This window comes from Aptenodytes forsteri, unplaced genomic scaffold, assembly GCF_000699145.1.
Source record: "Aptenodytes forsteri isolate BGI_AS27 unplaced genomic scaffold, ASM69914v1 Scaffold13, whole genome shotgun sequence".
NCBI lineage: Eukaryota > Metazoa > Chordata > Aves > Sphenisciformes > Spheniscidae > Aptenodytes > Aptenodytes forsteri.
The window spans coordinates 1773732-1799864 of record NW_008794543.1 but is presented as its reverse complement, the minus strand read 5'-3'; the positions used below and the strand labels follow the sequence as shown (position 1 = coordinate 1799864).

General features: G+C 36.6%; 1 protein-coding gene across 1 annotated transcript in view; it reads right to left on the bottom strand.

Annotated features, from left to right (window-relative positions):
* TLL1 (tolloid like 1) overlaps window positions 1-26133 on the bottom strand; it is a 145751-nt gene that overhangs the window by 12039 nt on the left and 107579 nt on the right. The window contains exons 10-18 of the mRNA XM_009272317.2: window positions 25529-25631; window positions 24018-24134; window positions 22833-22978; window positions 16638-16833; window positions 15082-15207; window positions 11940-12100; window positions 8790-8970; window positions 2049-2174; window positions 516-643 (exon numbers count right to left, since the gene is read on the bottom strand). Coding sequence (XP_009270592.1) covers window positions 516-643; window positions 2049-2174; window positions 8790-8970; window positions 11940-12100; window positions 15082-15207; window positions 16638-16833; window positions 22833-22978; window positions 24018-24134; window positions 25529-25631 — 1284 coding nt within the window. The remainder of the gene's footprint in view (window positions 1-515; window positions 644-2048; window positions 2175-8789; window positions 8971-11939; window positions 12101-15081; window positions 15208-16637; window positions 16834-22832; window positions 22979-24017; window positions 24135-25528; window positions 25632-26133) is intronic.

The window sequence follows — 26133 nt, the reverse complement described above, 5'->3', positions numbered from 1 at the left end:
CTTACTTAGGCTGCTCTTCTACTTATGTTAAAATTTGGAGCCACTTTTAAATGAGAAGTCCAGATTCTTGTTTTTTGTATCTTCTCCTCCTCCTCGAAAAGTAGGGAACAGAAATGCAAAAGGTGTATGGAGAGGACTTTTCATAACTTCTAATTTTGCTTATTCTATATATTGGAGTTTGCGTAAATGGCCTCTGCCATATTTGTCAAAACTTTGTGCAAATTTTATGAATTGCAACAATGATATAGTAAAGTCTGACAGGGGAAAAGTATTCCTCCTGCCCTTTGCTGTCCAGAGTATTTACAATCACCACAAGCTTGAATTCACAGCTCTATGATATTGAGTAGCCCCAGTTGGCCAGGAACGGACAGGAGTCAGCAGATTTTTAAAACAGTTTACCTCTAGGCTGCAAACTGATAGTAAAGTTTAGTAACAGTTTCGTATTGTTGAGTAGTCATTTGAGAAGCAGGTTTGGCGGAAGAAAAGAGAAAAAGGAAGGGTAAGCAGAAACTCACCAGTTTGACCCTCTGCCCGGGGGTGGCACTGATTTCCCACGTGCACTCCTTTCTGCTGGGATACTTGTCGGGCCAGTTGGGACTAGTGATGATGCCGTTGGGACTGTGGATCTTCTGTTCACACTCAGCTGTGCCAACAGTGATAGCATCAGTTAGTCTGGGGGTCTGCATTCAGAGGTAGCCAGAAAAGTACTCTTTTTTTGTCAGGGGACCCGCTGAATGGAAAGGATCTTTAGGAAGACAGTTAAGCACACTCTTCAGTGTGCACGATCATGTTCTTCCCCTTTGGCAAACACTTTATGGCAATTAACCCAGCACGCTTGTTTATTGATTGTTGTGAAACATGCACTGTTGTTTACAATGGATGTCTTTTTTTTTGAAAAAAATATTATAAAGGAATATACATAAGTATTAAAATTTAATCAAATATTTTCCTATTCCCCCATTTTTCATATGTATGTATTCTACATAAGTATGAAAATCCATATGAGAAATCTTGTTACTCCAACTTCAAATGATATTTCTTGAACAATTTATTTTTCTCTCTTCTTGCTAATTTTCATACTGCAGCTACAGAGCAATCATTTTGATTTCTAAACCACAGTTTCTAGGGACATATATACAACTAGAGAACAACTAAGACTAAACTGTGAGTATGTACCAAGAACAGCTTAGTCATTCACATCGTAACTGAATCACCAGAAGTGCATCTCTGTGGATAAATACAAAGAACTAAAACTTAAAGAAGGCAAGAAAGAAACCAGTTTCATTTTTGTATTTAGTTTTTTAACAATCTCAAATTGCTTTATAAACATCAGAGAATTATTCAACAAGAACCTTTTAGAGCAGGCAAGTATCATTCCAACATCAGTGATAATGCAAGTGATTCACAAAGGGCACACCTTTACTCACAAATTAAATCCATGCTAGAATACAGCCTTGAGAAGTTACTGTAACTCACACGATATTGCACATTTGAGGTTCATTTGCAGATAATCTAAATTCTACTTAAGCCCCAAAGCCTACTGTTTCCCTGGAGGTAGCCGCACCTTGAGACAGCAAATAGGAAGAAAGTTGCATAGGGACTTGACTGGAATTTATATTGTCTGAATATGTCCCCTGAAATAAACCCAGAAAGGGCAGATACAGTTTCAACCTGACTGCAAGGAAATTAACTGCTACTGATAGGAGCAAATGACAACTTTACCAAGCTTGTCTCCAGAAACTCTATCCCTGTGTTTAATACAGCATTAGATAAATACCCTATCACAGCTTTAAATGTTCTACGCTTCACAGCACTATTAAAAGTAGCACTCTCCGCCAATGATCCCAAGCTTTCCAAACTGCATTCCTGTGGACCTCAAACTCAGCCACACACAATTGCTGGGGATGGAGGGGATGGGAAAGGGGGGGGTGGGGGAGCCCCCATTACCAAGATCTTTCTTTTTCCTTTCTTTTCCTTGTAAGGAGAGCTGCAGAGATCTTTCTGTAAGACAGTTGTACAATCAACCATTCAAATACCTTATTACTTACCCTCCTTGCAGTCATGTTTGTTTTCGTGTAGCACAAATCCATTTCGGCACTGGCAAACGTAGCTTCCTACTGTGTTGATGCACTCGTGCTGGCAGCCACCATTGTCCTTCGAACACTCGTCCTTGTCTAAGAAATACACAACAAGGTTGAGTGAGCATCACAGCTAGCAGTAGGCCTCATTACCAAAAAGAAAAAGGTTTAGCACAGTGTTTGAGTCCAGAAAAGGATAAACTAAGGCACAGTCACTCTTTTCAGTATGGCAGTTTTGTGGTACCTTAGTTCTAGCCACTCATTGCTCAGCCTGCAACCTTACACCATGGCACAAATAGTCTGTCTCGTCTTTCTAGGAAGTGAGGGGTAGTTCCTAGGGAAGAGGAACACTAGTAAAACAAACAAGCTAAATCAAAGGAGATAAGACAGTTACCAGCATTTACTCTTTCAAGTGGCCTAGCTGGTAAAATTTCATAAATATCTCATTCAAAGCTTTATTTCAGTAAACAACTGAGTGTAATTTATGGACAACACATAAAGTATTCCAACTTTATGCAAATTCCACAATTTAATGGTGGTATGTTGAAAGGAACATGTAGGCCAAACAAGGTTTCAAGATCTGCACATTAAGCATGTAAGACAAGAAGGATTTAACATAAACTTTTTTAATAAGTTGATTTTTTTTCCCAGCAGAGTGACAGTGTGCTTTACTTTTAATGACTCTGGACATTACAGAACATCGCAAAAGGAAAACATTTCATTGAAAAACATACAAAAGAAACTGGCATTAATTATTTCAAGATCTACAATATAACATGCAGTTCTGTTTATTAACATATAATCCTTTAAAAGAGCTTTTAGTGTGTTAGAAGTAAAGCAGAGAGTAGGGGAGGAAATATGACCTGCATTAAACAGCTACAAATTCATTGCATGGAAAAAAGCCAAATTAGATTAACAGGCTGTCATTCTAGCAAGAGGCCTCAGCTGCCACCCTTCTATGTCATTCAGCTGTTATCATTTTAGGTGAGGCTGGTCCATTTAAAAGAGGCAGACTGCTCCTGACATATACATATATATACACATACGTGTATATATGTATGCACATGTATATACCTATATATATGTATAAACACACATATATAAATCCTGAGATATAAAAATATATACCTATATAAATATATATATACAATCACACATATATTAAAAAACTGTATCTTACAAACCACGTCATTTCAACATGCAAAAGGGAGGAGGAAAAAGAGCAAAGAAACTGTGGTCATCTCAGCGGTCCAGTTGTTGCAGGGAAGGAATGCAGAGCATGCATCCCCTTCAGCCTCATGTACCTTGGAAAGCAGCAGTGAGCATTACCTCCAAACAAGGTAATATGCAGTGTTTCAGACTTCAGTAGGCACAGTAAGAATTTCTATAGATTACAAGCAACTATGGATATTTTAAGTCTGTTTTTGTTGTCTTACTTATGTATTTTTTTCCCTGTATTTACTGGCGCTCATATTCAGTAACACAACAAAGGAGGTTTGCGTTATAATCGCATACACATCAGCTTTATCTGCCAAAATGTATGCAACACTTGACCTGTGACTTGCAGTTCTTTCCATAAAAATCAGCTTCTACTTATAATACATTATGATAATGTACATTTATAGATAAATTCTGCAAGTCAAACCCAAACATCCACTGCATTTTGTCCTGTAAATCTCAAATCTGTTTGCAGTGAAAGTTTTTGGAAGCTTTCTGCAGATGTGAACAGATTTGAAGGTTAAGTAACAGTCGAAAACATAGGTAGCTCCCAGAATCATACATCCAAAGGCTTATACTAGTTGTCATTTTGATGATGAAAGAAGCATAAAAGCTCCACAATTCACTGTTTATGCACCTTGCAATGCAAGTCCCAAACTGAGGTAGTAAATCTATTTAATTTCAAATGAAAGTTTTAATCTTTCATCTTTGCAAAAGCAAGCATATCATAAATTAATTCCATGTTGCAAGTGAAGAATAGTAACAAGCAAGTGAGAAATCAGATATAATATGAACAAAACTCTTCAATATTTCCCCTCCTAAGCATTAGTTCTTAGTTTTGTATTAAAATAACAAAATAAATGGAAGGCAAGCTCAAAATGCATTCAAGTTAGGCTTTCAAGCACAGAGTAGGTACACAAATTCTAAATAAAAGCCCTGTCCATTTTCATCTTCCACCAAACTGTGTGAAAATACTGAAAAGTATTTTAACATTAAATAAGCTTATATTCTGTAAAATAATCTCTGAAGAGACAAGTACGTAAGCAAACAGTCCCATGTTGGACCTCCTCAGAGTTAAAACAATGGACAGAAGGTAGAAAGGAGAAGCTTTGGAACACATTTGAACACAATAATTACTTGTACGTGGTTAATCAAGGATGCAACTGTTGAACGAGCCTTCCTCACACTTCATAATTCAGAACAGACTTTCTGTCAAATTGATTGCCCAGTTCCAAAATTCATGAAAAAACAATTAGTCTGTATTAGTTATAGGAACAAATGTTTTGCCATGTAAAAACAAAGCCATTTGTTATGCTGACAGATGGAAATGAGTCTCCCCATTTTGAATGGATACTTTCTTTCTTTTCTCATATCAGCACTCAGAACAGGGAAAGATCCATTCTCAACAAAATGTTAGATTGAATCATTCAGAGGACAAATGGTCGTACCTCTGAGACCCTCAGAGGCCACCAGTCTGTGAATAATACGTACTCGGCCTGAAGGGACCTGTATCAATTCCTTGCAAGATTCAAAAACAAAAATTTTCTCTTTGCAGGCAGCTTTCTTGTCTGTGGAAAAAAAGGTACCAGGATGGCACCAGACATGAGTTTGCACTCCAAAACAGATTTGCTCAAGGCTAGAAACATTCTAGCTTTCTCTTTTTAACTGCTCAATGAATCATCACCCAAGAAAAAAGTCCCAACAAATCTCATTTCTGTCTTACATCAAACACCGTGTATGTTTTAAATATGATTCTTTGCACGATCATTCATTTAAAACACTGAAGTAACTCTAAAACTTATGATAAATGGAAGCAGTTTAGTGACATTATCACTGGGTATTAATCATACCACTACACTGATTTAAAGAAATGATTAGGCTATCATCTTGGAAACATCACAGAAAAAAAAAAAATTGTTATCTTTTCCCTCCCTAGAGTAAATTCATGGAGATATTTTACACTCCTCTAGTCTTACGGGCCCAGCAGACTGCAATAGGTCTTCTGACAAGAGCAGAGGAGAGAGAGGCAGAAGAAAGAGAGAGGGAGAAAGAATAAAAACCTGGAAGCTTGTAGTTTAGATGCCTATTATCCAATTCCAAAAAGTTTTAATAAAACTTTTAAAAAGTAATATATCATAACTCCCTAGTTTCTTCTCTTTGTCCAAGAAACTCAATTATAAATATCCAAGAGTGTCTCTGGAGATTAGCTAGATCCCTGCAACAGCTCCCTGCAACAGCTCCCAACTGAGCTTTCTTCAGAACTGCCCCATCAAATGTAAATTTTACAGAATGTTGAAAAAAAAGTTTTTCTCACTTTCCAGTAGCACCTGTCTGGCTGTTAACACCATTTTACAGCCAGAAATGTAATTACATGTTGTCTTATATCAACATAAATACCTTCCTAATGCAGGTCATCTGCTGCCCTATGTCACTGTTTGCTTTCACAGTTTATCGCAGCGGGTTCCAACCACCCAAAAACTGCTTTCTGTCGTCTGAGCTGGAGCTGGGCCATGCCTTCTCAACTGTAGCCATGGCTGCAGAATTCACCACTATAAGAGTTGCAAAAAAGTTCTTTGGCTGTGCTTTGTGGCACACATTACAGTTCCTAATCTTCAAACTAATCTGACTTATCCACCTGTCCCTCTTGCTAAGCATTGCATATGTCCTTTACTGGTGAATAAACTGCAAGATGCAGTGTTTTACTCATTACTGATCTTTTTCATGATGTATGTCTTTATAACTAAATGCTTACAAATATTTCTATTGTGATTTAATTAATAAAACTGATAAATGCCTTCCAGCAAGTATCTTAGACACTAGCACTAAGTATTTTTCCACAGATATCATTCTAAAAGTAGTGTATTCTGAAGACAAGTATACAAATAAGCAAAAAACCCCACTTCATCAGCTGAACAGTGATCAGCTATCAACTCCCAAAGGCAAAATACTTGAAGTCTTAAGTTCGTTCTTCATTGACAGAGCAATAGCATATTATGTCCATATTAAGGAATTCAGGGGTAAGAAAGTTATAGCGTTTTCTGACAGCCATGAGAGTTTTGTCTGATGAGTTATTCAGAGGTGACCACCTCTTTTTAGATACTTTAAATTCAGAAGTTTGATTTGTCTCAGGCATTACAGAGTTTCTGTTTTGATCAGGAAATATTGTCAAAAGGGCAAAGCAGATAACATAGAAGAATAGAATCTGCTAGAAACGATAATAACTGGAAGAGAACTGAGAAAGAATAAAAATAAAATACAAAGTATCTGAACTCATGTGAAATGAGAGAAGAGATTATAGCAGAAATGCATTGTGAATCATTCAGTAAATTTATATACTTACAGACTCAAAGGCTATTTATATCAAACAATCTTTCTTTGAAGGGGATTAGATATATACTATATCCAGGACATATCACACATTTCTAACTTGTCCCTGGCTAATTAATTTATTCTAGTGATCAATGTCATCATTTAAAACTTATTTTTTAAATTACCAGGAAAAACCTGTTTTCACCGGGACACACACACACACACACAGCACGGGACAGGAAGAGAAGAACATTTCATTCAGAACTGAAAAAGACAAGGGAAATAATGGTTCTGAAGGATTACAACCTGATGCTTTGAACTCCATGAATTATAGTCTAGTCTTTCCCTAACATATAACATTGGCCTGATTTCTTCCTAGAACCCACTCATAATATGAACAGATCATTTAAACAATCACTAAAATAAATAAATCTGTGAAAATGAACTATCACTTTAAAGAAAACCAAAATTTAACTGACTATAAACGTATAAATGTCCAGCATGTCCACAAAACACAACTTCTGAACTACAGATCTTACACAAATTACAAAGCTATCATTGCCAATCTTATCTGGCATAGCTGTATAGATCCTGAAACTACATAAAAAAATTAATTTGCAGGCCATTTTTATTGACATTCACATGTCAATACTTATTCTTGTAAAAAGTCAAAATATGTGACAATTCCTGCTGGCGCTATTAGGCCAACGTGAAATGACTAGTTGTATAAGTGTTTCTAGGATGAAGCTCTCTTGTGTGCATATATGTATTTACTACAATAATGAGTAAACCTTGAAAGCTTCTTGCTAATGTAAAATACAAATTTAAAAGTAAAAAGTGCTACTATATGTAAAGATGGATCTGAAAGACTATGACCAGAGAAATGTGATTACTAGAAAAAATAATTCGGTTTAGAGGAGGTAAAATGTTTGTTAATTTCTTTGTATGAGATGAAACACTTTTTTTCATCTTTCATCATTGCTTAAGAAAAACATCAAAGTAGTCATAACGAGAAAACATTGAAAGTCTAAACTGTTTGTCTTGACAGTTATTTTCCTCGCTTTCCAAACCACATCACTTATAGAGTATACTGTTTCTTATTACTTGGTCATAGGTAAGTTATCAGTTATTAAAGCTAACCAATGAAATACCATTTTCATGTCAGCTTTAATAAAATATTTTAGAAAACAAACGCTAACAACAGTGCCTGGTAATACGTTTTGCTACACGCTAAACATAATCAGAATTCTTCAGCTTCAGATTTTTAACTGCTATCAAAAAACTTGGGGCAGAATTCAAATGCCAAATGCTTCTGGATGACTTCCAGATTGGGGAGGTGGGCGGACGGGACTGTTGTGTTGTTTTACACAAGATAACATACCTATGCATATGTGTGTGTGTAAACACACAAGAAAAACACTAAGCAAAATTCCACTACTAACACCAGGCGGTATTCTGCCACAGCCAGATTATTATAGCCTAGTCTCAATGGGTAATTGCAGAGACCACTGTTGTGCAAATATTTCCTCGTATCTTCAGCTTCACTCATGTCTAACTTTATTCAACAGTACATACCCTCAGATGATATAAACTTCCATCGCTCTGATCTGCCTCAGTGAAATTACACTCATAACTAAAAAGACATACATTTTTGCAAGAGCAAGGTATTAAGCTCTGTTCTTCTGCAAAACATTAAGAAGTGCAAAGCTTGGCAAGAAAGTGCCCATAATGTTAAACAAATGTTGTAGCACAAAGTGGTAATTTCATAACTAATGCAATATATTAAGAGACCTGGGTGAAGAAAACATACAAGTGTACACAGTATGTCATTCATATCACATTACAACTGGGATTTGAAAAAATAGCAACAAAACTTGGGGCTAAAAGAAATCTAATTGAATTTTAGGAACACTTAGTAAATTTGCTTTTTTCCTCCTTATCTCAGAAAGTTTATTTGCCTCTGCTGTTATTTAAATAGATATATATGCGTTCCATATATTGTCTACAGACATTAGAATTCAGAACAGTATTTTAAGACAGGAGAGCAGTTTATGCTTATATAAAACAAATTCAAAGCTACCAGGAAAACGGCCACTCACTTTCATACCAAAATATAGTATTCACTCCACCTAGTCAGTGTATGCTCAGAGGCACTCACAGGTACACAAGAGTAATTGTCTATACCTGAGAAGAAGTGTGCCTTGAAGCCTTTTTTTGACACAGTGTTGTCAGATCGGAACTCAATTCGCATGTTGTTGTACTGAGAGGTGATAACTTCAGGCACTTCTGTACCACAGAATTTACCGTGTAGTTTAGAATCAGAAGAAAGGCCACTACGAATCTCCACATAATCATATTTGCAAACCTGAGAAAAGAAAAATAGGTTTTTTGCTAACAAAAAGAAAAGCATGAAGTTGTTTACAAATGCAAGAACTTTGATTGGTATATGCTGCTTAAAAATAGATTAATAATATCTTTTTTCATTTTTCCTTGACTCTGAAAACATTTGTAAATGCTTATAAATGTTCACTGATTTCGTGTAAGAAAATTTTAAGGTCACTAAGGCATAGCTATACTATGCATTACATTCAAAACTATATTTTGATAGATACTAATCTGTGTTTAGTATCTAAATTCTAAGATGCTCAGTAATGTTTCCATTTAATCTAAAAAGTAAGAATTCCAGTGACATTAGACTAAAATCTAGAAATATTCACCCTAAAATTTATACCTAACTTTGTGCTATAAACCACATACCCAAAACCTACAAACCTTCTATTACTTGCATCTCATAGATTTTTTTAAAAAATATTAATTTTCACTTAGAAACTTACAAGGTAAGTTTTTACCATAATGTATTTACGACAATTTATTTACAAATATATAAATCTGCACTATTAAAATCATACATCTTTCTTTAACAGTAGCGTAGCTATAATTTGGAAGGCTGATGCATGTCATTTTCATTAAAAGGTTAAAAATAAAGTAAAATAACGTAATAAAAAAGCCTTATGCAAGGCCTACTACTCATGATAATATTTTCAATGCATAATCCCTTGGTCAACCTAAAGCCTTCCACCCAAAAACTTCTAAGCTTCTTAGGCTCAACTATCAATCATTTAATCAAAAATGTCCCGGTTGTCTGCAATTAATAGCTTAAGAGAAAACAGTGGCCAGGAGGATTCATACAGAGCTTAAGATTGTCCATTAAATCCAAGTTGTACTTGATAAATCACAATTTCTAGTCAAAAAAGAAATGTCAGGGGAGCCGGAGGGGAACTACAGAAAAGGATGTTTTGGCCTTTGTTGCTTTCTCTCCCTATGAAATATTAAATGATTGTCAACATTTCCAATTGTTTTTAATATAATACATTCTGGATGTAGATTAAATTTCATTGTTACTGGAACAATTTTTCATATGTTGCAGAGCTGGGAAGTGACTAATTCAGCTGAAACTACTTTTATACAATATAAAGAACAGAAAAAGATTCATAAAACTTGAGTTACTGCTACATGCTGATTTACATTAATTGTAAGATAAATTCGTATTAATGCATGTGATTTTCAAATATAGCTCACAACATTAATAAATCCCAGCAATTTCAGCAATACATCAATAGTGAGTTTTAATGGTTTAGTATCTTTAGATTATAAATGAAATGTCATTTCAGGTAAGTCTAACTTCCTTCATACTACACTATATTTAAAAAATTTTACAAGTTAAATGTAAAATTGAAATTATAAAATGTAAATGTAAAATATTAAAATTGTTATATTGGAAAAGACATATTAAACTTATAAAGGCCTATTAAACCTAAATGGATCTCCTGTAACAAAAAATAAAATAGAGCATTTGCTAAATGTATACATTTTATGTCTGTACTCAGACAATATATTAGAATGTTCCACATATCATATGTTTCTTCTGATTTTCACAGGTACCGTTCTTAGTACTACTATTTAATAGTATAAAGCTGAGATTTAGTAGCACAGGAGAGGATCAAACCAAAGTTCTAAATGTTGAAAAACATTACGTATATTTTTTTCATATTTGCTTAAGTTATGTGTCCTGTATGACCTTAGAAAACTGATTTAACTTCATTACACCCCAGGTGTCTTCCTTGCAAATCTGGCTTATGTACCAAGAAAGTGCAGGAAAAATGTTCTATGATGTGTTCAAATGGTAATTAAATTTTAATTCTTTGGGGTTTGTAAGTTTTTGTTACACCTTTTGCAGTTCTTGTAATAATAACAGGACATGACTGCAACATATAAATCATTAGAAGTTGGAATTTCATGGACTTTAGAACCCACAACAAATTATTTTAAAAAGAGTAATAAAGATCTCACATTGCTGCCTCTGCAAATAATTTTGAGATATTTTGGAGAAGCTATGGCTGTTGGTTGTTTCTTATTTACAAATTAAACTCCAGCTTTTTCCATTTCAGATCTCATGCCCAAAACATGGCCCATCCTCACACCAAACATGTTGCTACAAATTTGTTTAGTCAGAAATAATGTCCTGGGATTTGGGTTCTTAACGCCACGTGAAGAACATCCAGATAAACTCGATGGCTACAGCACATTATGGCTAGAGGGTGGCAAGGGAACTCAATGGTATGACAGAGCAGTGCCTAGGAAGCAGAACAGAGGCTGAAAAGTTGATGTTGAAACCCATATTTTACTGATTCGCACCCAAAAAACCACTGCAACCCCACCACTTTGTTTAAAGCTATAGGGAGCAGCCCTTACCACATAGAGGGCTCTGCCCTGCCCCTCTCCCCCAGCTGGGGACGAGTCCCCCATGTCTCCAGGGGCTGCCCAGCTCAAACACTACTGTTGTTCTATTGTGCCTTATTTCTGGTACTGCTCCTTTTAAAATATTCCCCCCATGACATACTTGTAAGTGATTTAAACGCTCCCTCGCTCCGTCACTAACCACAGCTTATGTGTATTCTTTGTAGTTATAGTCTGTAAAGATGATTCGGTTTCTCCAGATTTTCTTCTCTTGAATTCTTTCCAATATGCCTCAGCCATTTGCTCTGTTTTACTTTGTTGATAAAAAGAAGTCAGCTGAGACTCAGCAGAGAACATTTCATTTAAATTTCTTGTAATAGATATACATTTAGATGATATGTAAGAGAGGGCTAGTCTCTCCATGTTTGTTTTGAAAGAATCCAGAAACAGTCCCAAAATAAAAACAAGAATATCTATGGTTGTTGTCATCGCATGAACAGACAGCAAGGGTTTTATAAGACAATATCTATTTCTGAACGCTTGTGAAACTGTTTAGCATGTAACAGATTGTGCAGCTCTTTGTTCATGGTTACTTACTTCATTCCCTTCTAACTCAAAAAACTCAAACTTCATTGAAATTCGGTATTGCGTCGGGGCAACCACCTGCCACACACAGTTTTTGTTTGGAGGATACTCTTTGGGCCACCCTGGTGTGGTTATAGTCCCATTTAGCTTTGTCAGCAGTCCTCCGCAAGCAGCTGTAAAATTAAAAGGGAGAGCATCGTTTCTTGACTGAAACCGTGTTTTACTATAAACAGAAGCACACTGAGAAGATTCAGTCCCCTCATTACTTATACTGCTGTAATGCCCAGGCAGACTAATCAGAATCTTGTTTTATCATGCTCGGTGCAAACAAAGAGACAGCCCCTGTCTTGAACAGCTTGCAGGTTTGCGGACAGAGATAAGTTTCAGGACTACACAAGGCGTTATCATATTCATTCTTTTCCCTTCCCTCCAGAGACTCTGGTTATTCTCTCACAGCCTTTCCCATGCAAGTCCTCTGACCTCACCGCCCTCCCCAGGACCTTGACCACCCCTCTTCTGACAGACGGACTACTTAAGATGCGCTTCACATTTTCCCAGTTTCTTGATTATTGATCCAGAATCAGTCCTACCTGTCTCAGCTCATATAGCTGTATAGGCCTCCCATAACCTACTAGATAGGGTTACTTCTTTGGGATAGCAATCACGTACTCTTCAGTCACAATTAAATTTGCTGAAGTATGGATGTTCAAGTCATAGAGAAAATACCTATTATTTCCAAATATATGCTGAATAGTCACCTCCATACAACAGAACAATAGCGTACTGTGTTTGTGAATGCAGTTCAGATAGTAAAGAATAAACACATTAATCTTTTCCATCTGTGGAAATTTTTATTTCTTTTTTTTTATAAAAGGAAAGTAATGGGATTTGCAGGGGTTCTCGATCACACTGTGCTGCACTGATACCATTACAGCACTGTGACAGCACTGGAAATCATCCACAAATCTCTTTCTAAAGAGCTGGTGGGGGGAAGCTCCACCTTCTTCCAATTGCTCTGTGCTAACGCTGAATGCTTTAAAAACCGGCTGTTGCTGTCTGGGTGATGGTCTCACACATTACATCTACTTCATCTAACACACCTGGGAGAACTCTCCAGTTTCTGTGTCAGGGCTCATTTGGCCAACCCAGACAAATACCAGTCTTCCTCCTGGCACCTGGCTTTCCATGCAGAAGACTTCTTGGTATACATGTAAAGGTAATCTGACTGGGGTGGGGGGACTAAGACCATGGGTCACACCTCAGTGTGTAAAAAAAGACCAGGCACAGTTTTAGAGACTGAACTCAGATGACACAAGCTGTACCCACAAATGATCCAATCTGGGTCAGGACAACTACTGCTAGTTTTCAATATCTGCTTTTCAACGTCACTCCATTGTTCCTTGAAGCAATGGTGGGAAATGTGGAAATATTGAAAAAAAAAAAATCTTAAAGCTTTCTAAAATGCTGCCAGTGGGGGAGATTCGGATTAGATGAGCACGAAGCAATTTTCTGTGCATGTCAACACTGCAGCGAAACATTGGGCAGAGTTTCTGAGTTAGAGGCTTCTACTCTGGCATCATGTGTGAATTAATACAGCTAGGTCACCCCTCAAATTCCCAGACTATAACTAGGATGTAATGCTCACTGTGACTATACAGTGATTTTAATTCAGCAGTCCCAAGTAGTATCTACATACAGTGAGTGCTACGACATGTGGAACAAATGCATATACACTTTTAGGGATAGCTCAGGGCTTTTGCTCCACACTGCACTGCACTACTTTGAGTGACTTCTTTTGCCAGAGTTGCTTTTCTGTTTGGGTGCTGGGGAGGTATTCCTTCTTTATTTTTTGGAGGCAGAGGGAAGAGCTTTCTGAAAGACTGGTAATCTTCCCTAATGTTCTGACTCAGGTCAGCAGGCAGACTGAACCAAATTCCTTACATAAATTTGGGCTGATGATCAAAGGCTTAGAGATCAAACCTCTGTCTTCATGCCCCCCTTTAGATTAACCTTACTTTCTGCATACTGCCTAATATGCAGACGTCTAAATAAATTGTTTTTTCCAATGCGCTCACTATTGGGGGAGGCGACAACTAAAAAACCAACCAGCTTGATGAAAGCCACAATCTAACACGCCTGTAGTCTAGGACTATCACCACCTCACATAAACACCACCACCACCACCACCCCCCCCTAAAAAAACCAAAACTATCCCCACAGAACTAAAAGCAAAAGAAAAAAAAAGTGCAAAGAAACTAAGCAAAACTACCCCAAATTGTGACAAATCATGAATTAAAGCCAGGAAATTGGAAAAAAGATAGACCAGTGAATCGCATCAGAAGAAAACCGTAACTGAGCATTCCAACTTTCAAAATCCATTCACTACTCAAACAGATGAACTGAGGTGAGAATAAGTTGTGCTATCTCTGAATTTATTGGTGTTTATGAATAAAAAAGCAAACAATGATTGATTCATAATGATCAAGAGCTTTTGCTTCTTTCCTTTGATATGAAATATGTATAGAATGCAAAACTTATCTCAATCCAACCCCATGTTTACAAAACTTCCACTTATCAGGTTTTTATTTCTCCAAATGATAATTTGAACGTGCTTTGCTCACCCTGAAAAGTAGAATTTGTTTCCAGCAAGAAAAGTCCACAATCTGACTGGGAGTGGGGAGAATTTCTCTGAGCTTTGAGCTAGAACAAAGGATTTTGCTCTTCAAACCTGCCAGCTTCCCAGTCACACCCCAGTCAGAGGTGGTCAGAGGGATTGTTAAATATGCCGATTCTAAGACAGTGGCACATTGCTCTGCTGATAATTGTCTCCTTATGCATGGTGGGAGACTTTGCTTTGATGAGTATGAATAATGTAATAAGTGGTTTGGGAAGGTACGAAGCCCTGCTTTGCATTGTTCCCAATCAACTAAAAGCAAAACCTGCAAAGCTAAATTAGTGACAGACATCGGATGAAGATGACTGCTGTGGACAAACATCACTCTGGCACCACTACTTAAAAGGAAGCACTGGTTTTCCAGGTTGGGTTCCACAGATCTCACACTGCTAGGAGAGAGCATATGAAAGGTGTAGCATTTCATTCAAGCGATGGCACTCTGTGAGCTTTAAGAGCCCATAACACAGCAACGCACTGTACCTTCGCAACTCTTTTTGTCAGGACCAAGTTCATAGCCAGGATCACAGGCGCACTGGTAACTGCCCAGAGTATTTACACAGCGCTGCTCACAGCCACCATTGTCAGGTTTGGCACATTCATCTTCCTCTGCCAAGACAGGGAAGAATGCAAAAACACATTAAATAACTACCTTCCTCAGCTGTAATTGCTAGATCAATATTAACCCAGAAAGCTGTATGCATGCCGTTATAAGATGCACTACATAACACACTGTGGTTGCTGACTAGAGGATTTTCAAATGCTAAGGAGACCTGCAATGGGGAAAATAAAAATTTGTCCTTTGTGGGATTTGGGTGGGTTTTTTTACAACAATACCTACTGACAGCTGCAGACCTAATTTATAAACACTTTTTGGGCAGCATACAATAATTCAGGCAGCCGTAATCTAAAGGTTGTATAAAGTATTGAAAGAAAGATTGAAAATCCACAGCAGGGTCACTGGAAGGGCACTTTATCTCCCACAGAATCAATTTGTGCATTATCCTGAATTCATACTCAAAAACAGATTAACAGAATCCTCAAATCCCAGGTTTTCATTCTACTGATATTAAAGGGAACAAGATGCACGAGGGATGGGGGAGGGAAAAGAATAATGTATTATCTCTACTAGCTCTGGAGTATACCCATGAGATTCATTGTTAAAATATTCCTCAGATGTTGAAATATTGTTTCCTTACACCAGGACAAGTAAATTCTTAGGAATAAAACAGAGCTCCCACTCTCATGTCTACAGCCTTCAAGGTTATAATTGTCTACAGTGAAAACTAACAGTTAGGGTGAGAAAAGTCACAGTTTGTGGCTTTTCAAAAGAGCAAAAAGGTTCTCCTGGTGGCATGACCTGTATTTCGGGTGTCACCGTGGCCACACCACTGCTAGTGGCTTTCACTGTGCCATGGGCAGCACAGAGTAGGAATTACACACTCCCCATGCACCAAATGCCGCAGGTATAGCTGCAGTTGTATGACACATACCCCCCCCCCAAACTGGAGGAAGACTGTGAGGCCATTGGTCACTATGATTTCTCAGCTGTTTTGTTGTTGTTTTTTTTTTCTTGCTCACAGAAAGTAATAAATTGATAAAGCAGCCTAATGCAGCAAACAGATTAGAAAAACCACATTTAGACAAAAGAAAAACAACCTTAACAGAAAAGACCCATTTGTGATTATACTATTTAACTTTGTATTTGATAACACAATGCCAAAAAAACATTTTTTACAAGACTAGATACATTTCAAAGGTGTTTCAAAACTAGCTTATTATTTGTACCTGAAGAGAGTATGAAGTTGCACTGAGTATGTTCCTTCATTCTTTGGACATATTTTACAAGGAGATTCAAATACCCCTACTGTTTTGGTTTGATAAAATTGTATGCCCAGGTAAAAAATATGCTGGAGACAGTACAGAACTGATATTAGAAAAATAGATTGAGAAAGATTTTTAATATCCTGTCGTAATTTTCTAGTACAAAAACAAGTGATAAGCAGGTCACAGATCCCAAAATATGTTTTAACATTTACCTTTAAAAAAGTTAGCTGCAAACCCTGCTTTGTTAACGGTTCCATCAGAAACAAACTTCATCCACAGGTTATTAGAGGTAGATCTAATGTCTTCTGGCTTGTCATAGCCACAAAAGTGACCAATTAAAGGACTGTTCTCATTCGTTCCATCTCGAATTTCCAAGTAGTCATACGCACAGTTATCATGTCTTTCAATCTGTAAAAAATTATTTTTAAAGTGACCTATTTGAATTTGACCATAAATATCAACCAGATAATAAATAGAATAGAAATTTTTCAAAGTTGAGGTTAGGGTTCTCTGTTTAGGGTTCAAACATCAGGAGGATGAACAAGCATCACTGGACTGTTTTTAACTATACTTGTTTTCTACAAGAAAAAAATTGTTGAGATGTTACACAGGACAGCAGTCTAACTGGAAAAAAGTAACTAAAAAAGACACGCTCACCTCTAAGCTTCCTAATATTGTCAAATTCCTACTCTGAGCTCAAGTAAAGTCCTCTTTCTCATGTACACTCAAGTATACAAGATTAATGGTTCAACAACTAAACAGGTCAGAAACATTAATTGGTTTTGAAATATTAATAAGCTCAATTTTGATTAATATGAATAAGATTTTTAGACATTATTAACCTGTGCTACTTCAGGTGATGATCAATATTTTATTTTCTTCCTTTATCCTCAACACAGTGAAAAGTTTTGCATTTGTCACCACCCACTGATGTTGCAGGGTAACTGTAAAAATTTACAGTGCATTAAGAGTTTGGGGCATCTGTAGAATTAGATCCAAACACAATTCTAAAATTATCAGTTCTTAAGTAGCCAATAGAACAGATGACCAAAAAAAAAAAAAAATCATTATTTTTCTGCAGCTGATGTGTCTGATTTCTGTTGCACGATTCCTGATTTTAGGTGTCTTCTTTTGACTTTCTGGGTCAATGAGTGAATCTTTGCCATACTGATGGAGAAACCTACTGAAACCAGAAAAACTGAAAATGTCCCTCTCATTTAAACATCCTGCCAGATGACATCCAAACACAGAATAATACGTGAGCGGACATGTGTACATTTCTACTTGGGTAGCGAGCCTTGTACTCTTTACATAATAGTATTTGCAGAGTCAGTCAGAGTGTGAATTGCACCAAAGAAGAAAGCAGTAGCAGCCCAAATGTGATCCTATCCGGAGCCTGGATAATTTATGATGCCTGTCTTTATTGAGACAGTATCCTTCCCAACAGCATGAAAAACCCTCTTGATCTGGGTCATTTTACTGCAGGATTACTTTACGTTACTCAAGTAATATAGCATCTTAGTTATAAAAGAATTAACGAAATCCAAGCATTCAAAAATAATTCCTCTAAGAAAACTATTGTTCAACTAAGTGGCTGAATCGTGAGGTAGGTTTAGGGATGGGGGGGTGGCACCGCAGTCAGGGGGAAGGGGTTGGAGAAGCCTCAAATTTAATTCAGCACATGCAAATTCTGTTAAAATGACAAAGAAGTCAAAACCAGACCAAACCCAGAAAAATCCACATCTTATCTCCAGACAGAGTTTGTCTTGCACATAAGCTGCACAGTCAGTACAAGTGGCTGCTGGTACTCTGCTCTAATTGTGGATTATGACCAACACTAAGCTCAGTAACCACCACAGACTAAGGAGCTTTCATTTAGCACATTAGGATTTCTGCTTCTTTTATGTAAGAAGGAAAATTGGGGGAAGGGGCTATTTGATTTTATTTCATTTTAATGGCATCAAAATATGGCACTTTCACACAAAATTTGTCTGTCTTCTTTCCAACTTTCCAATTCTTCAAGCATCTACATACGTAATTTTCTCCACTCATTTCTCTGGCACAATCCATATTGCCATTTACTGTAATTTCTTAGCTGTTTGCTCAGGAATTGCTTTGGGCCAGAGTTTGGGAAATGAGTGAGAGAAGTCATGAAGATCTGGGATGCAGCCACCTATTGCTGACTTCAATGGCAATTGTATGTTTGCAACTAATGTGGTCAGGCACGTGTCTACCTGAGCACTGATAAGTTTTTGACACTGTAATACTGATTCCAAATTTTCATTAATCTAAATAATAAAGTTTAAACACATGACATCATATTCCAATTTGAAACAAAGTCTGCCTTGTTATCCCAGTAAAAATCATGTTGCACTCTGATGCAGAAAGAAGCGACCTGGTCCAAAGCCCACTAATATCAGTGAAGGAACTGTGTATTTTCCCCACATGTCTGTGGTCATTTCACTACTCAAGACTTTTAACTAACGCCTGTTTTTTCCATATTTCCATGTTCTATGGGGCAATATGGAAATTATGATTTTTCATAGGCCGAATGCAGCTCTGAGTTACACGTACCAAATTCCCATTGAGGTGAACTGTTAGTTTCTTTTCTGAGAATCACTCTATTTTTAGCAGAAGACAACAGCTAAAAAAACATTTTGTATAGCAGTAAGTTGCTAAACTTCCTAAGACTATAGAAAAATCAACCAACTTACAAAGTGCTATTGATTTTCAATAAAACAGTTCAAAAGGTGGCCATTCTACCACATTCATTTATTTTTAGTGTACTACTACTGCAAGTGATGCCATTATTATTATCAATATTATTATATTAACGGATTAAATTGTTACACCTACATATAAACTAACAGATAAGTATCGTGTTTTTGAGAAATGATAACTGGTGTTAAGGCACTTGGGTAACCAATGAAAAAGAACTAGGGTAACCAATGAAAAAGAACTAGTATAAAATGTGCTTTGCTTATCTGTACCTAAGGTTTTAAGATGTCGTGGTACTGTCATCTGGGAACACTGCCATACAAAGATCTATTACGTTTGCAGTAGTCTCTTATTCTTCCTACTACAAGGGCAGAAAATCTCCTCAAGTTAATGAAAGGACTCCCAGTGAGTTTAGTTGTAACTGGACTGATCCTGTAAATCTTATTTACTGGAGCATTAAAATTTCACAAGAGTGATATTACACGTGGATGAGAAGAAATGTTAGCAAATGCAAAAAGCATAAACAAACAGGTTTTACAGAAAAATGCATTGCTTATAGGAGAATGAAAGATACCATCGGCTCCTGAAGGCCTTGAAGGAAACACAGAATTTGAGTGGCATTAGAGAACTAAGTTAAGAAAATACCAGAAAAATTCCTAAGACAGGCACATAAGCACAGGAAAACACTAAGAAATCTCCTGGTGAAATGGAAAGTCACAGATATTCTCAACATCCATTCTCAAAAGAAAAGAAAATCCCTTGTACATAGTTTCAGTTTTGAAAAAAACAATGGCTTTAGACTAAAACAAATTTGGTTAAAAATTCCAGACTACCTTTGTTTTGTAGCACTCCCCCAACAGAAAAAATATATATATTAAAAAAAAAGAAAAAGAGAAGAGAAGAGGCTTTGAAGAGCAAATCTGGGAACAATCATATTTCAGGAGAAATCTTCCAATTACTTTTTGTCACTGTTAATTTATTTGTTGATAGAGTCAAATTCCAGTACAGGTAAACATATCTGACTCAGTTCATAGACTTTAGTCGTAAAAGGTGGGATATATGCTTAGTGGAATCAGAAGATCAGATAAATTTTATTCCCTGACTTATGTAAAAATAATTTAAATGAACACTATCTGCACAAAGATTAACAAGGCCACTCAAATGAGGAAGATTAATATGGCTCAGCTCTACAAACCCTCTGGATTGCCTTAGCTGGTGAGACTGTGTGCCAGCAAAAGTTCTTTAAAAAAAAAAAACAAAACAAAAACCCAAACAAGAACCGCTAATTTTCAAAGAACAATATTATAAAGGTGACTGTAACAATGAAGCAAAAAGGTGGAGTTACTAGTCCCAACATCTCTGCTGTCATCTAGATACTAGAAAGTGTAGCTGCCCATCAGGCAGCCAGATAAGAAAGGGTAATCCCACACTCAGTGGAAAATGCGCTGCCCACAGCAGGCAAAACAAGACGACTCACTGATGTTTGAAATTCTCAGCTTCCCTAGTGCTTTCATTTCAGAGTGAAGGTTATTTATACAGTTATTTTTTCTAGCATTACATATGGATAATGAGAATTCCTCTTACTTAACTGTACCTTTCAAAGGACAGAGAAGTAATTTTCTCACAAACACGCTTCAATAACTCTTTGGCCTGACATTTACTTTTTTTTATCTCAGCTGGCACGAAGAACTGTGATTTTTAAACAACTTTTTGTTTTACTGGGCAGTGCACCAAGGATTTAGTCCAGAGAGGGACTTAGTACCAAAAAACAGAACACCTACGTTCAGGCGCTTGGACCTGAAATGGAAATCAGACCCAATGGAGAATGTCTAGGCAAGGCACTTCAGAGCAGTTTCCAAAGCAACTCTCACTCTCAGCAGGGAGCCCTGTGGACAAGCCAGTAAGAAACTCCGCGAAGACAGATATAACAGAAGTCTTGTGCCTTTCTGGGGCACCTCATTTGGTGCTCAAGGGCATCTTGCCACTCTGGAATCACAGCTCAGACTCTCCCTGGAAAAGTATGTACCTTTCAAGTCCCTACTGTGGGAATTTTTTTTTTTTCCTCTTTCAAAACACATCTAGCAGAGGCACTAACTTGAGACTACCACTCAGCTATACTTCTGCTCAATTTCCTCTTTCTTCTTATGAAGTGTCAGTCCATATGTTTCACGTCTAGAGAGTGCCATAATACTAAGTAGTCTGGGGGGAAAACTGGACATTTCTTCTTACAGCCTTAACCACTAGCCTACTAAATTGTGCTCTCATTTGCTGGTCCTTTGCTTCTAATTACTCTTTGTATGGTGAGGCATGAACATGCCATCTTCATACCTGCAAGTAGTCCATAATTTGGTGATTAGAAGAAGGTCCTGAAAGATAAGAAGAGATGGAAGTTTGATTCTCCCAGAGGTGGTATTGAACTGGGGTCAGTTCAAGCGATAATATACTGTGCCTGTAGACCAACACTGAGCATCTGCATGGAGATCGAATACTGTGGCAAGTCTCTTATGCAGAGGCATAGTGCCATTTCTCTTGGGATCACACTAAAAAATACTGAGCACCAATAGCAGACTAGAAAAGCTCCATATCTAGTCAGTAAATTATAGAAAGTTACTGAAAACATTGTTCATTTTCAACAGTGATTAAAAAGAGAGACTGACATACTATGTTAAGTAATCTTGAGCCAGGCCATGCAGAGTCTGAATGGCATTTGGAAAACTCTTTGGGCAGGGAGAGCTGATCTTGTCTGCACTAGACCTAACATTAATTCAGGACACAAAAATGAAGTAGAATCTGTGAAATTATTAAAATTTCCATTGTTTACATTCATAATTGCTGATAAAATCCCAAACCCTTGTTATCTCATGCTCAGACCTTTCATTAGTCATAGCTATAACGTGCCATACCCTTGAAGTCTGTCTGTAAGACTAAAATTACAGGTTGGAAATTATATTTACTATACCTGTGTTTATATCTATGTGCACCATAAAGCCAAAAAGTTTAGATTTTAAAAAAGAGCGTTCTTCATGTCGTTACTGCTGAAGCATATTCAAATAAAACAAGTGAACTCAAAGTATGTTACTAAATTTATCTACAAACTTCAAGCCAGTGTATCATGTATGCATAAAAAAATATGAAATATTATTTGTCTTTGTTATACAATAGTTTACCACTATTTAGCAATGTTATACACAGAGAGATGTACACTAAAGACACGCAAGTATGACTCACCATGGCTTTTTTCTTCCCTCACTAAATATAGATTTGTAAACTGAATTTAAGTAGGCTTTTTTTTTTTCTTTCTTCTCAAAACAGAAGCCAAAAAACATAGTGGTTTCTTTCCAGATAGACATTCCTTTTTAACAATAAGATTTAGCAAAGATAAAAAAATCCCAATTATTTAACAGAATATTAAAGCAGCCTTGCTGAACTGGATTATGTATTTGCTAAACTGCGACTATTGTTAGTACTTTAAACATTCTAATTCAAATAGCATAGAAAACATGAAAAACCTTTAACCTTCTTGAAAATTTCTGCAGAATGGAAGGCTTCATGGAGAGTAGAACTGGATTCTGGAGCTTAGTTTTCATAGAGAATTCTTAAATTCATTCACAGGTTTACTGAGGATTCCTTTAAATGTCACTGTCACTTATCCACTGGATGCTTTTCTGAGATCAGTTAAAAGGCTTTACCTCAAACGCTTGAAAGGTTAATCCTACATTGTAGTTTTCTGACACCGTTATTTTCCACACACATTCCTTCATCGGTCTGTAGTCATCAGGATAATTGGGAGACTGGATCTGGCCTTCATTTTTGTGGATTTCACCTCCACAGATAGCTGATAAAAGCATAAAATTCTTATTGTCTGTAATGACATTTTCTGTTTCCCATGCCCAAACTGATATTTTATGCTCCCCTTTTTAAAACTAATGACAAGATTGTTCTGCAGAAGACTTAAAAAGTCTACCAAGGGCAAATTATTGAAAACACAATCCATTCAAACCACTATACGTATTTCAGTTAGTGAATATAATGCAGCATTTTTAATAGCTCTAAACACGTCTACAATGTTCAAGAAGACTTTGGAATCATGGATAGTCTGAATCTATACATTTTATAGAAAATATTTAAAAGGTCAAAATAATTAAATTTTACTTTTTGTTCACCTTTGAAATACATTTAACATTCTTCATTAATATTTACTAACCTTTAGAAAGAGACAAATGAGACAGATCTCATTTTATAATGATCTATGCATTTTAACCTACAGTTTATCACTTTAAGCTTACACTAAATTTGAAGAAACAGCTAATTTAAATAAAAAACATTTTCATGAAAAGTAAATGCACTTTTCAGGGTCCATACTGATAATCATGTAAAGATCTGTGAATATCAACTAAATTACACAGTTTACTACCATAGATTCAATATTTAAGAAAACAGGCTCTATTTTAAACAGGTGAATGTTGACTTGCTACTATACTTAGTGTGTAGGAGTGTCTCTATTAAGTAATCCCAGAGCATATGGAAAACTTAAGTCAGATTTTTCTGAAGAATAAACAGAAAGTACTAAAAGAAATCTTTCCACACACTAAGCGCAAGAACACACACATTTAGCTAGTTAAACGACTAGTAAAAAACACTTATGAACATTATCAGTGGTGTCCCTGGAAAAGAGGTCATCTGAAATCTGATCACAGGAAGAGTTTCAAAATGTCCTGTGTAGTAAGTTAACACCTACGGTCTCTTTTAGTAATAAAGTACCAATTTCATATTAGGTTATTTCTGACTTTTTTTATTTTTTTAAATATCCAAAGGTATCTGGTTAATATTTTTCCTCCATAATCAAGTCATTTTTAACGTTATAAGAGGTTTACCTTCATAAATTGCTGCAAAACCCTTCCCAACCCAGTTGCTGCTGCTGCGGAACTCGATCCACATCCTGCTGTCGGAGGATGCGAGGACTTCTGGCAGTTTGTCACCACAAAACCTGCCTAAAAACATGCAACCAGTAACTGCATTTTCTGCCGCCTCTGAAGCCAAACGCTGCAAACATTTATACAAGTGTTTAACATTATAAACAGGAGTAGCATAACCAACTCAGTGGAACTATTCACACGCTTATGGTTAAGCACATGTGTTTCTGCAGATCAGGACCTAATACACAAAGATTTTATTATAAAGCTTTCAGTGCTTCTTTTCATTGCAGTCAGGCTCACAAGTCTAAGTATAAAACCTTAGGGGAATTAAGTGGAAAAATTATTGTTATAGATTGTTTCTATACATACAAACCCAGGCATTTTGAAAGGGGAAATTGAGTACTAATCTTAAGAGAGGAACGTAATCTAGGTCACAGTAATACTGCTCATTGTGCTTAAGGACCAAAGCTATTTAAAAACTAACATCCAAATGACCCTAGACTGTATTATCCTCCTGAATTCAGCCTAGGTAGGTGAAATTTCTGTTTAAGTGATAGAGAAAGGAACAGGAGAAAAGGGTAATTACTGTCTGATCTTAATTATTTCTTCTTTCTTTTCTTTTTAAGGCCAAGAAAATAGGCACTACTGTTAAAAAGCTGTCCTCTGTATCTGCTTATTTTTCTTTCTTTTTTGCTGCTTTTAAATTGTGGCTGTTACGACGCTAACAAATAGTTTTAGTCTTCATTCTAAAAACAACAAAACTACCCAAGAAGTTGGAGGCATTCATGTTTCCTATGATCTGAAATCCCCAGTTTCAATCAGAAAAGATCATGGGATGTCAAACAGAGCCTCTGGATTGGGTAGTGGCATTATGGGGTGTGAAATCTCCCCACCAACCCTCTGAATTAAGAAAAGGATGGCTGCAGCTTCCTGCATATTAGTTGCAACTCAAAGACAATTCATTATTGCCTTGCATGTCTCTTCTCTGCAAAAGCAGGGAAGGACATGCAAAGAAGAAATAGAAGTAATCTTCTATTCATAATTTAAAAAGTACAGGAACAGAGCTCATAAGTACAACTCTACAGTGGGTGCTCTCAACCACAGTACGTGTGCATCACATGCTCTATAGATTTGTCTGTATACTATTTCCCCATTTCTGTGAACAAAACTATAGCAACTTCATATTTCAATACCCATAAGCAAAGCAAAATGTTGCACATTTTGTAGTTTTCCTCTTTTCCACACATGTAGCTGAATAACAGCTAACTGCAATGAAAGGAAGGCTTGAGGCTTGAAGTCAAATAAATGACTTATTTGAGGCCATTTAGAGTTTTTTCCCATCCCCAAGTTTAGATATATTCTTGACACCTAAAACCCAAGAGGTTTGTTGTGGGTTCAAGAGCAAGCAAGTCCATTGAACTCAATGAGTATGATAACTATCGACAGTGCAGCATTCAAAGGTTGCATACCAAGCAGAGGTGATTTTCTCCAGTAGCCATCTCTCACTTCAATATAGTCGTACCAACAGAGACTGCTCTTGTAAAGGTCCATGGTGGTGAAGTTTAAAACAATCTGCAATCAGAGGAGAACACCTAATTAAATCATGTGTGGTTAATAGTAGAAAATGATCACAACAACATTCTGCAGAACTGAAGCCAGAGTGGTCACCTGTAACAGGATTCCAACTACTTAGACACTTAATTAACCTCTCCTCAATTATTTCTTATAGTAAGTAAAAGTTGTTTGGGAACATTAAAAGTTTTTTATTTAATATTATATATTTATTTGAGCAGATTCAAGACAGACTACTCACATTTAATTTCTTATAGGGAGCTTTTCACTGAGAAATAAAAATTTGAGAATGAAAATAAGGTAAAATAATGTGCTAATATAATTTTAAGTATGTTATTTGATAATTCTCCTGCCAATTCCTCTTCCATTCCATTCTGACTATAATCAGCACTGACAGCTGTAAAAAAAATTGTTATTTTATTTTGGTTTGTGTTTTCTTCTACTACTGTTTAGAATTGTCGATTCTCGGTGAAGTAAGGAGGGGGGCCAGCAAAACCGCAGC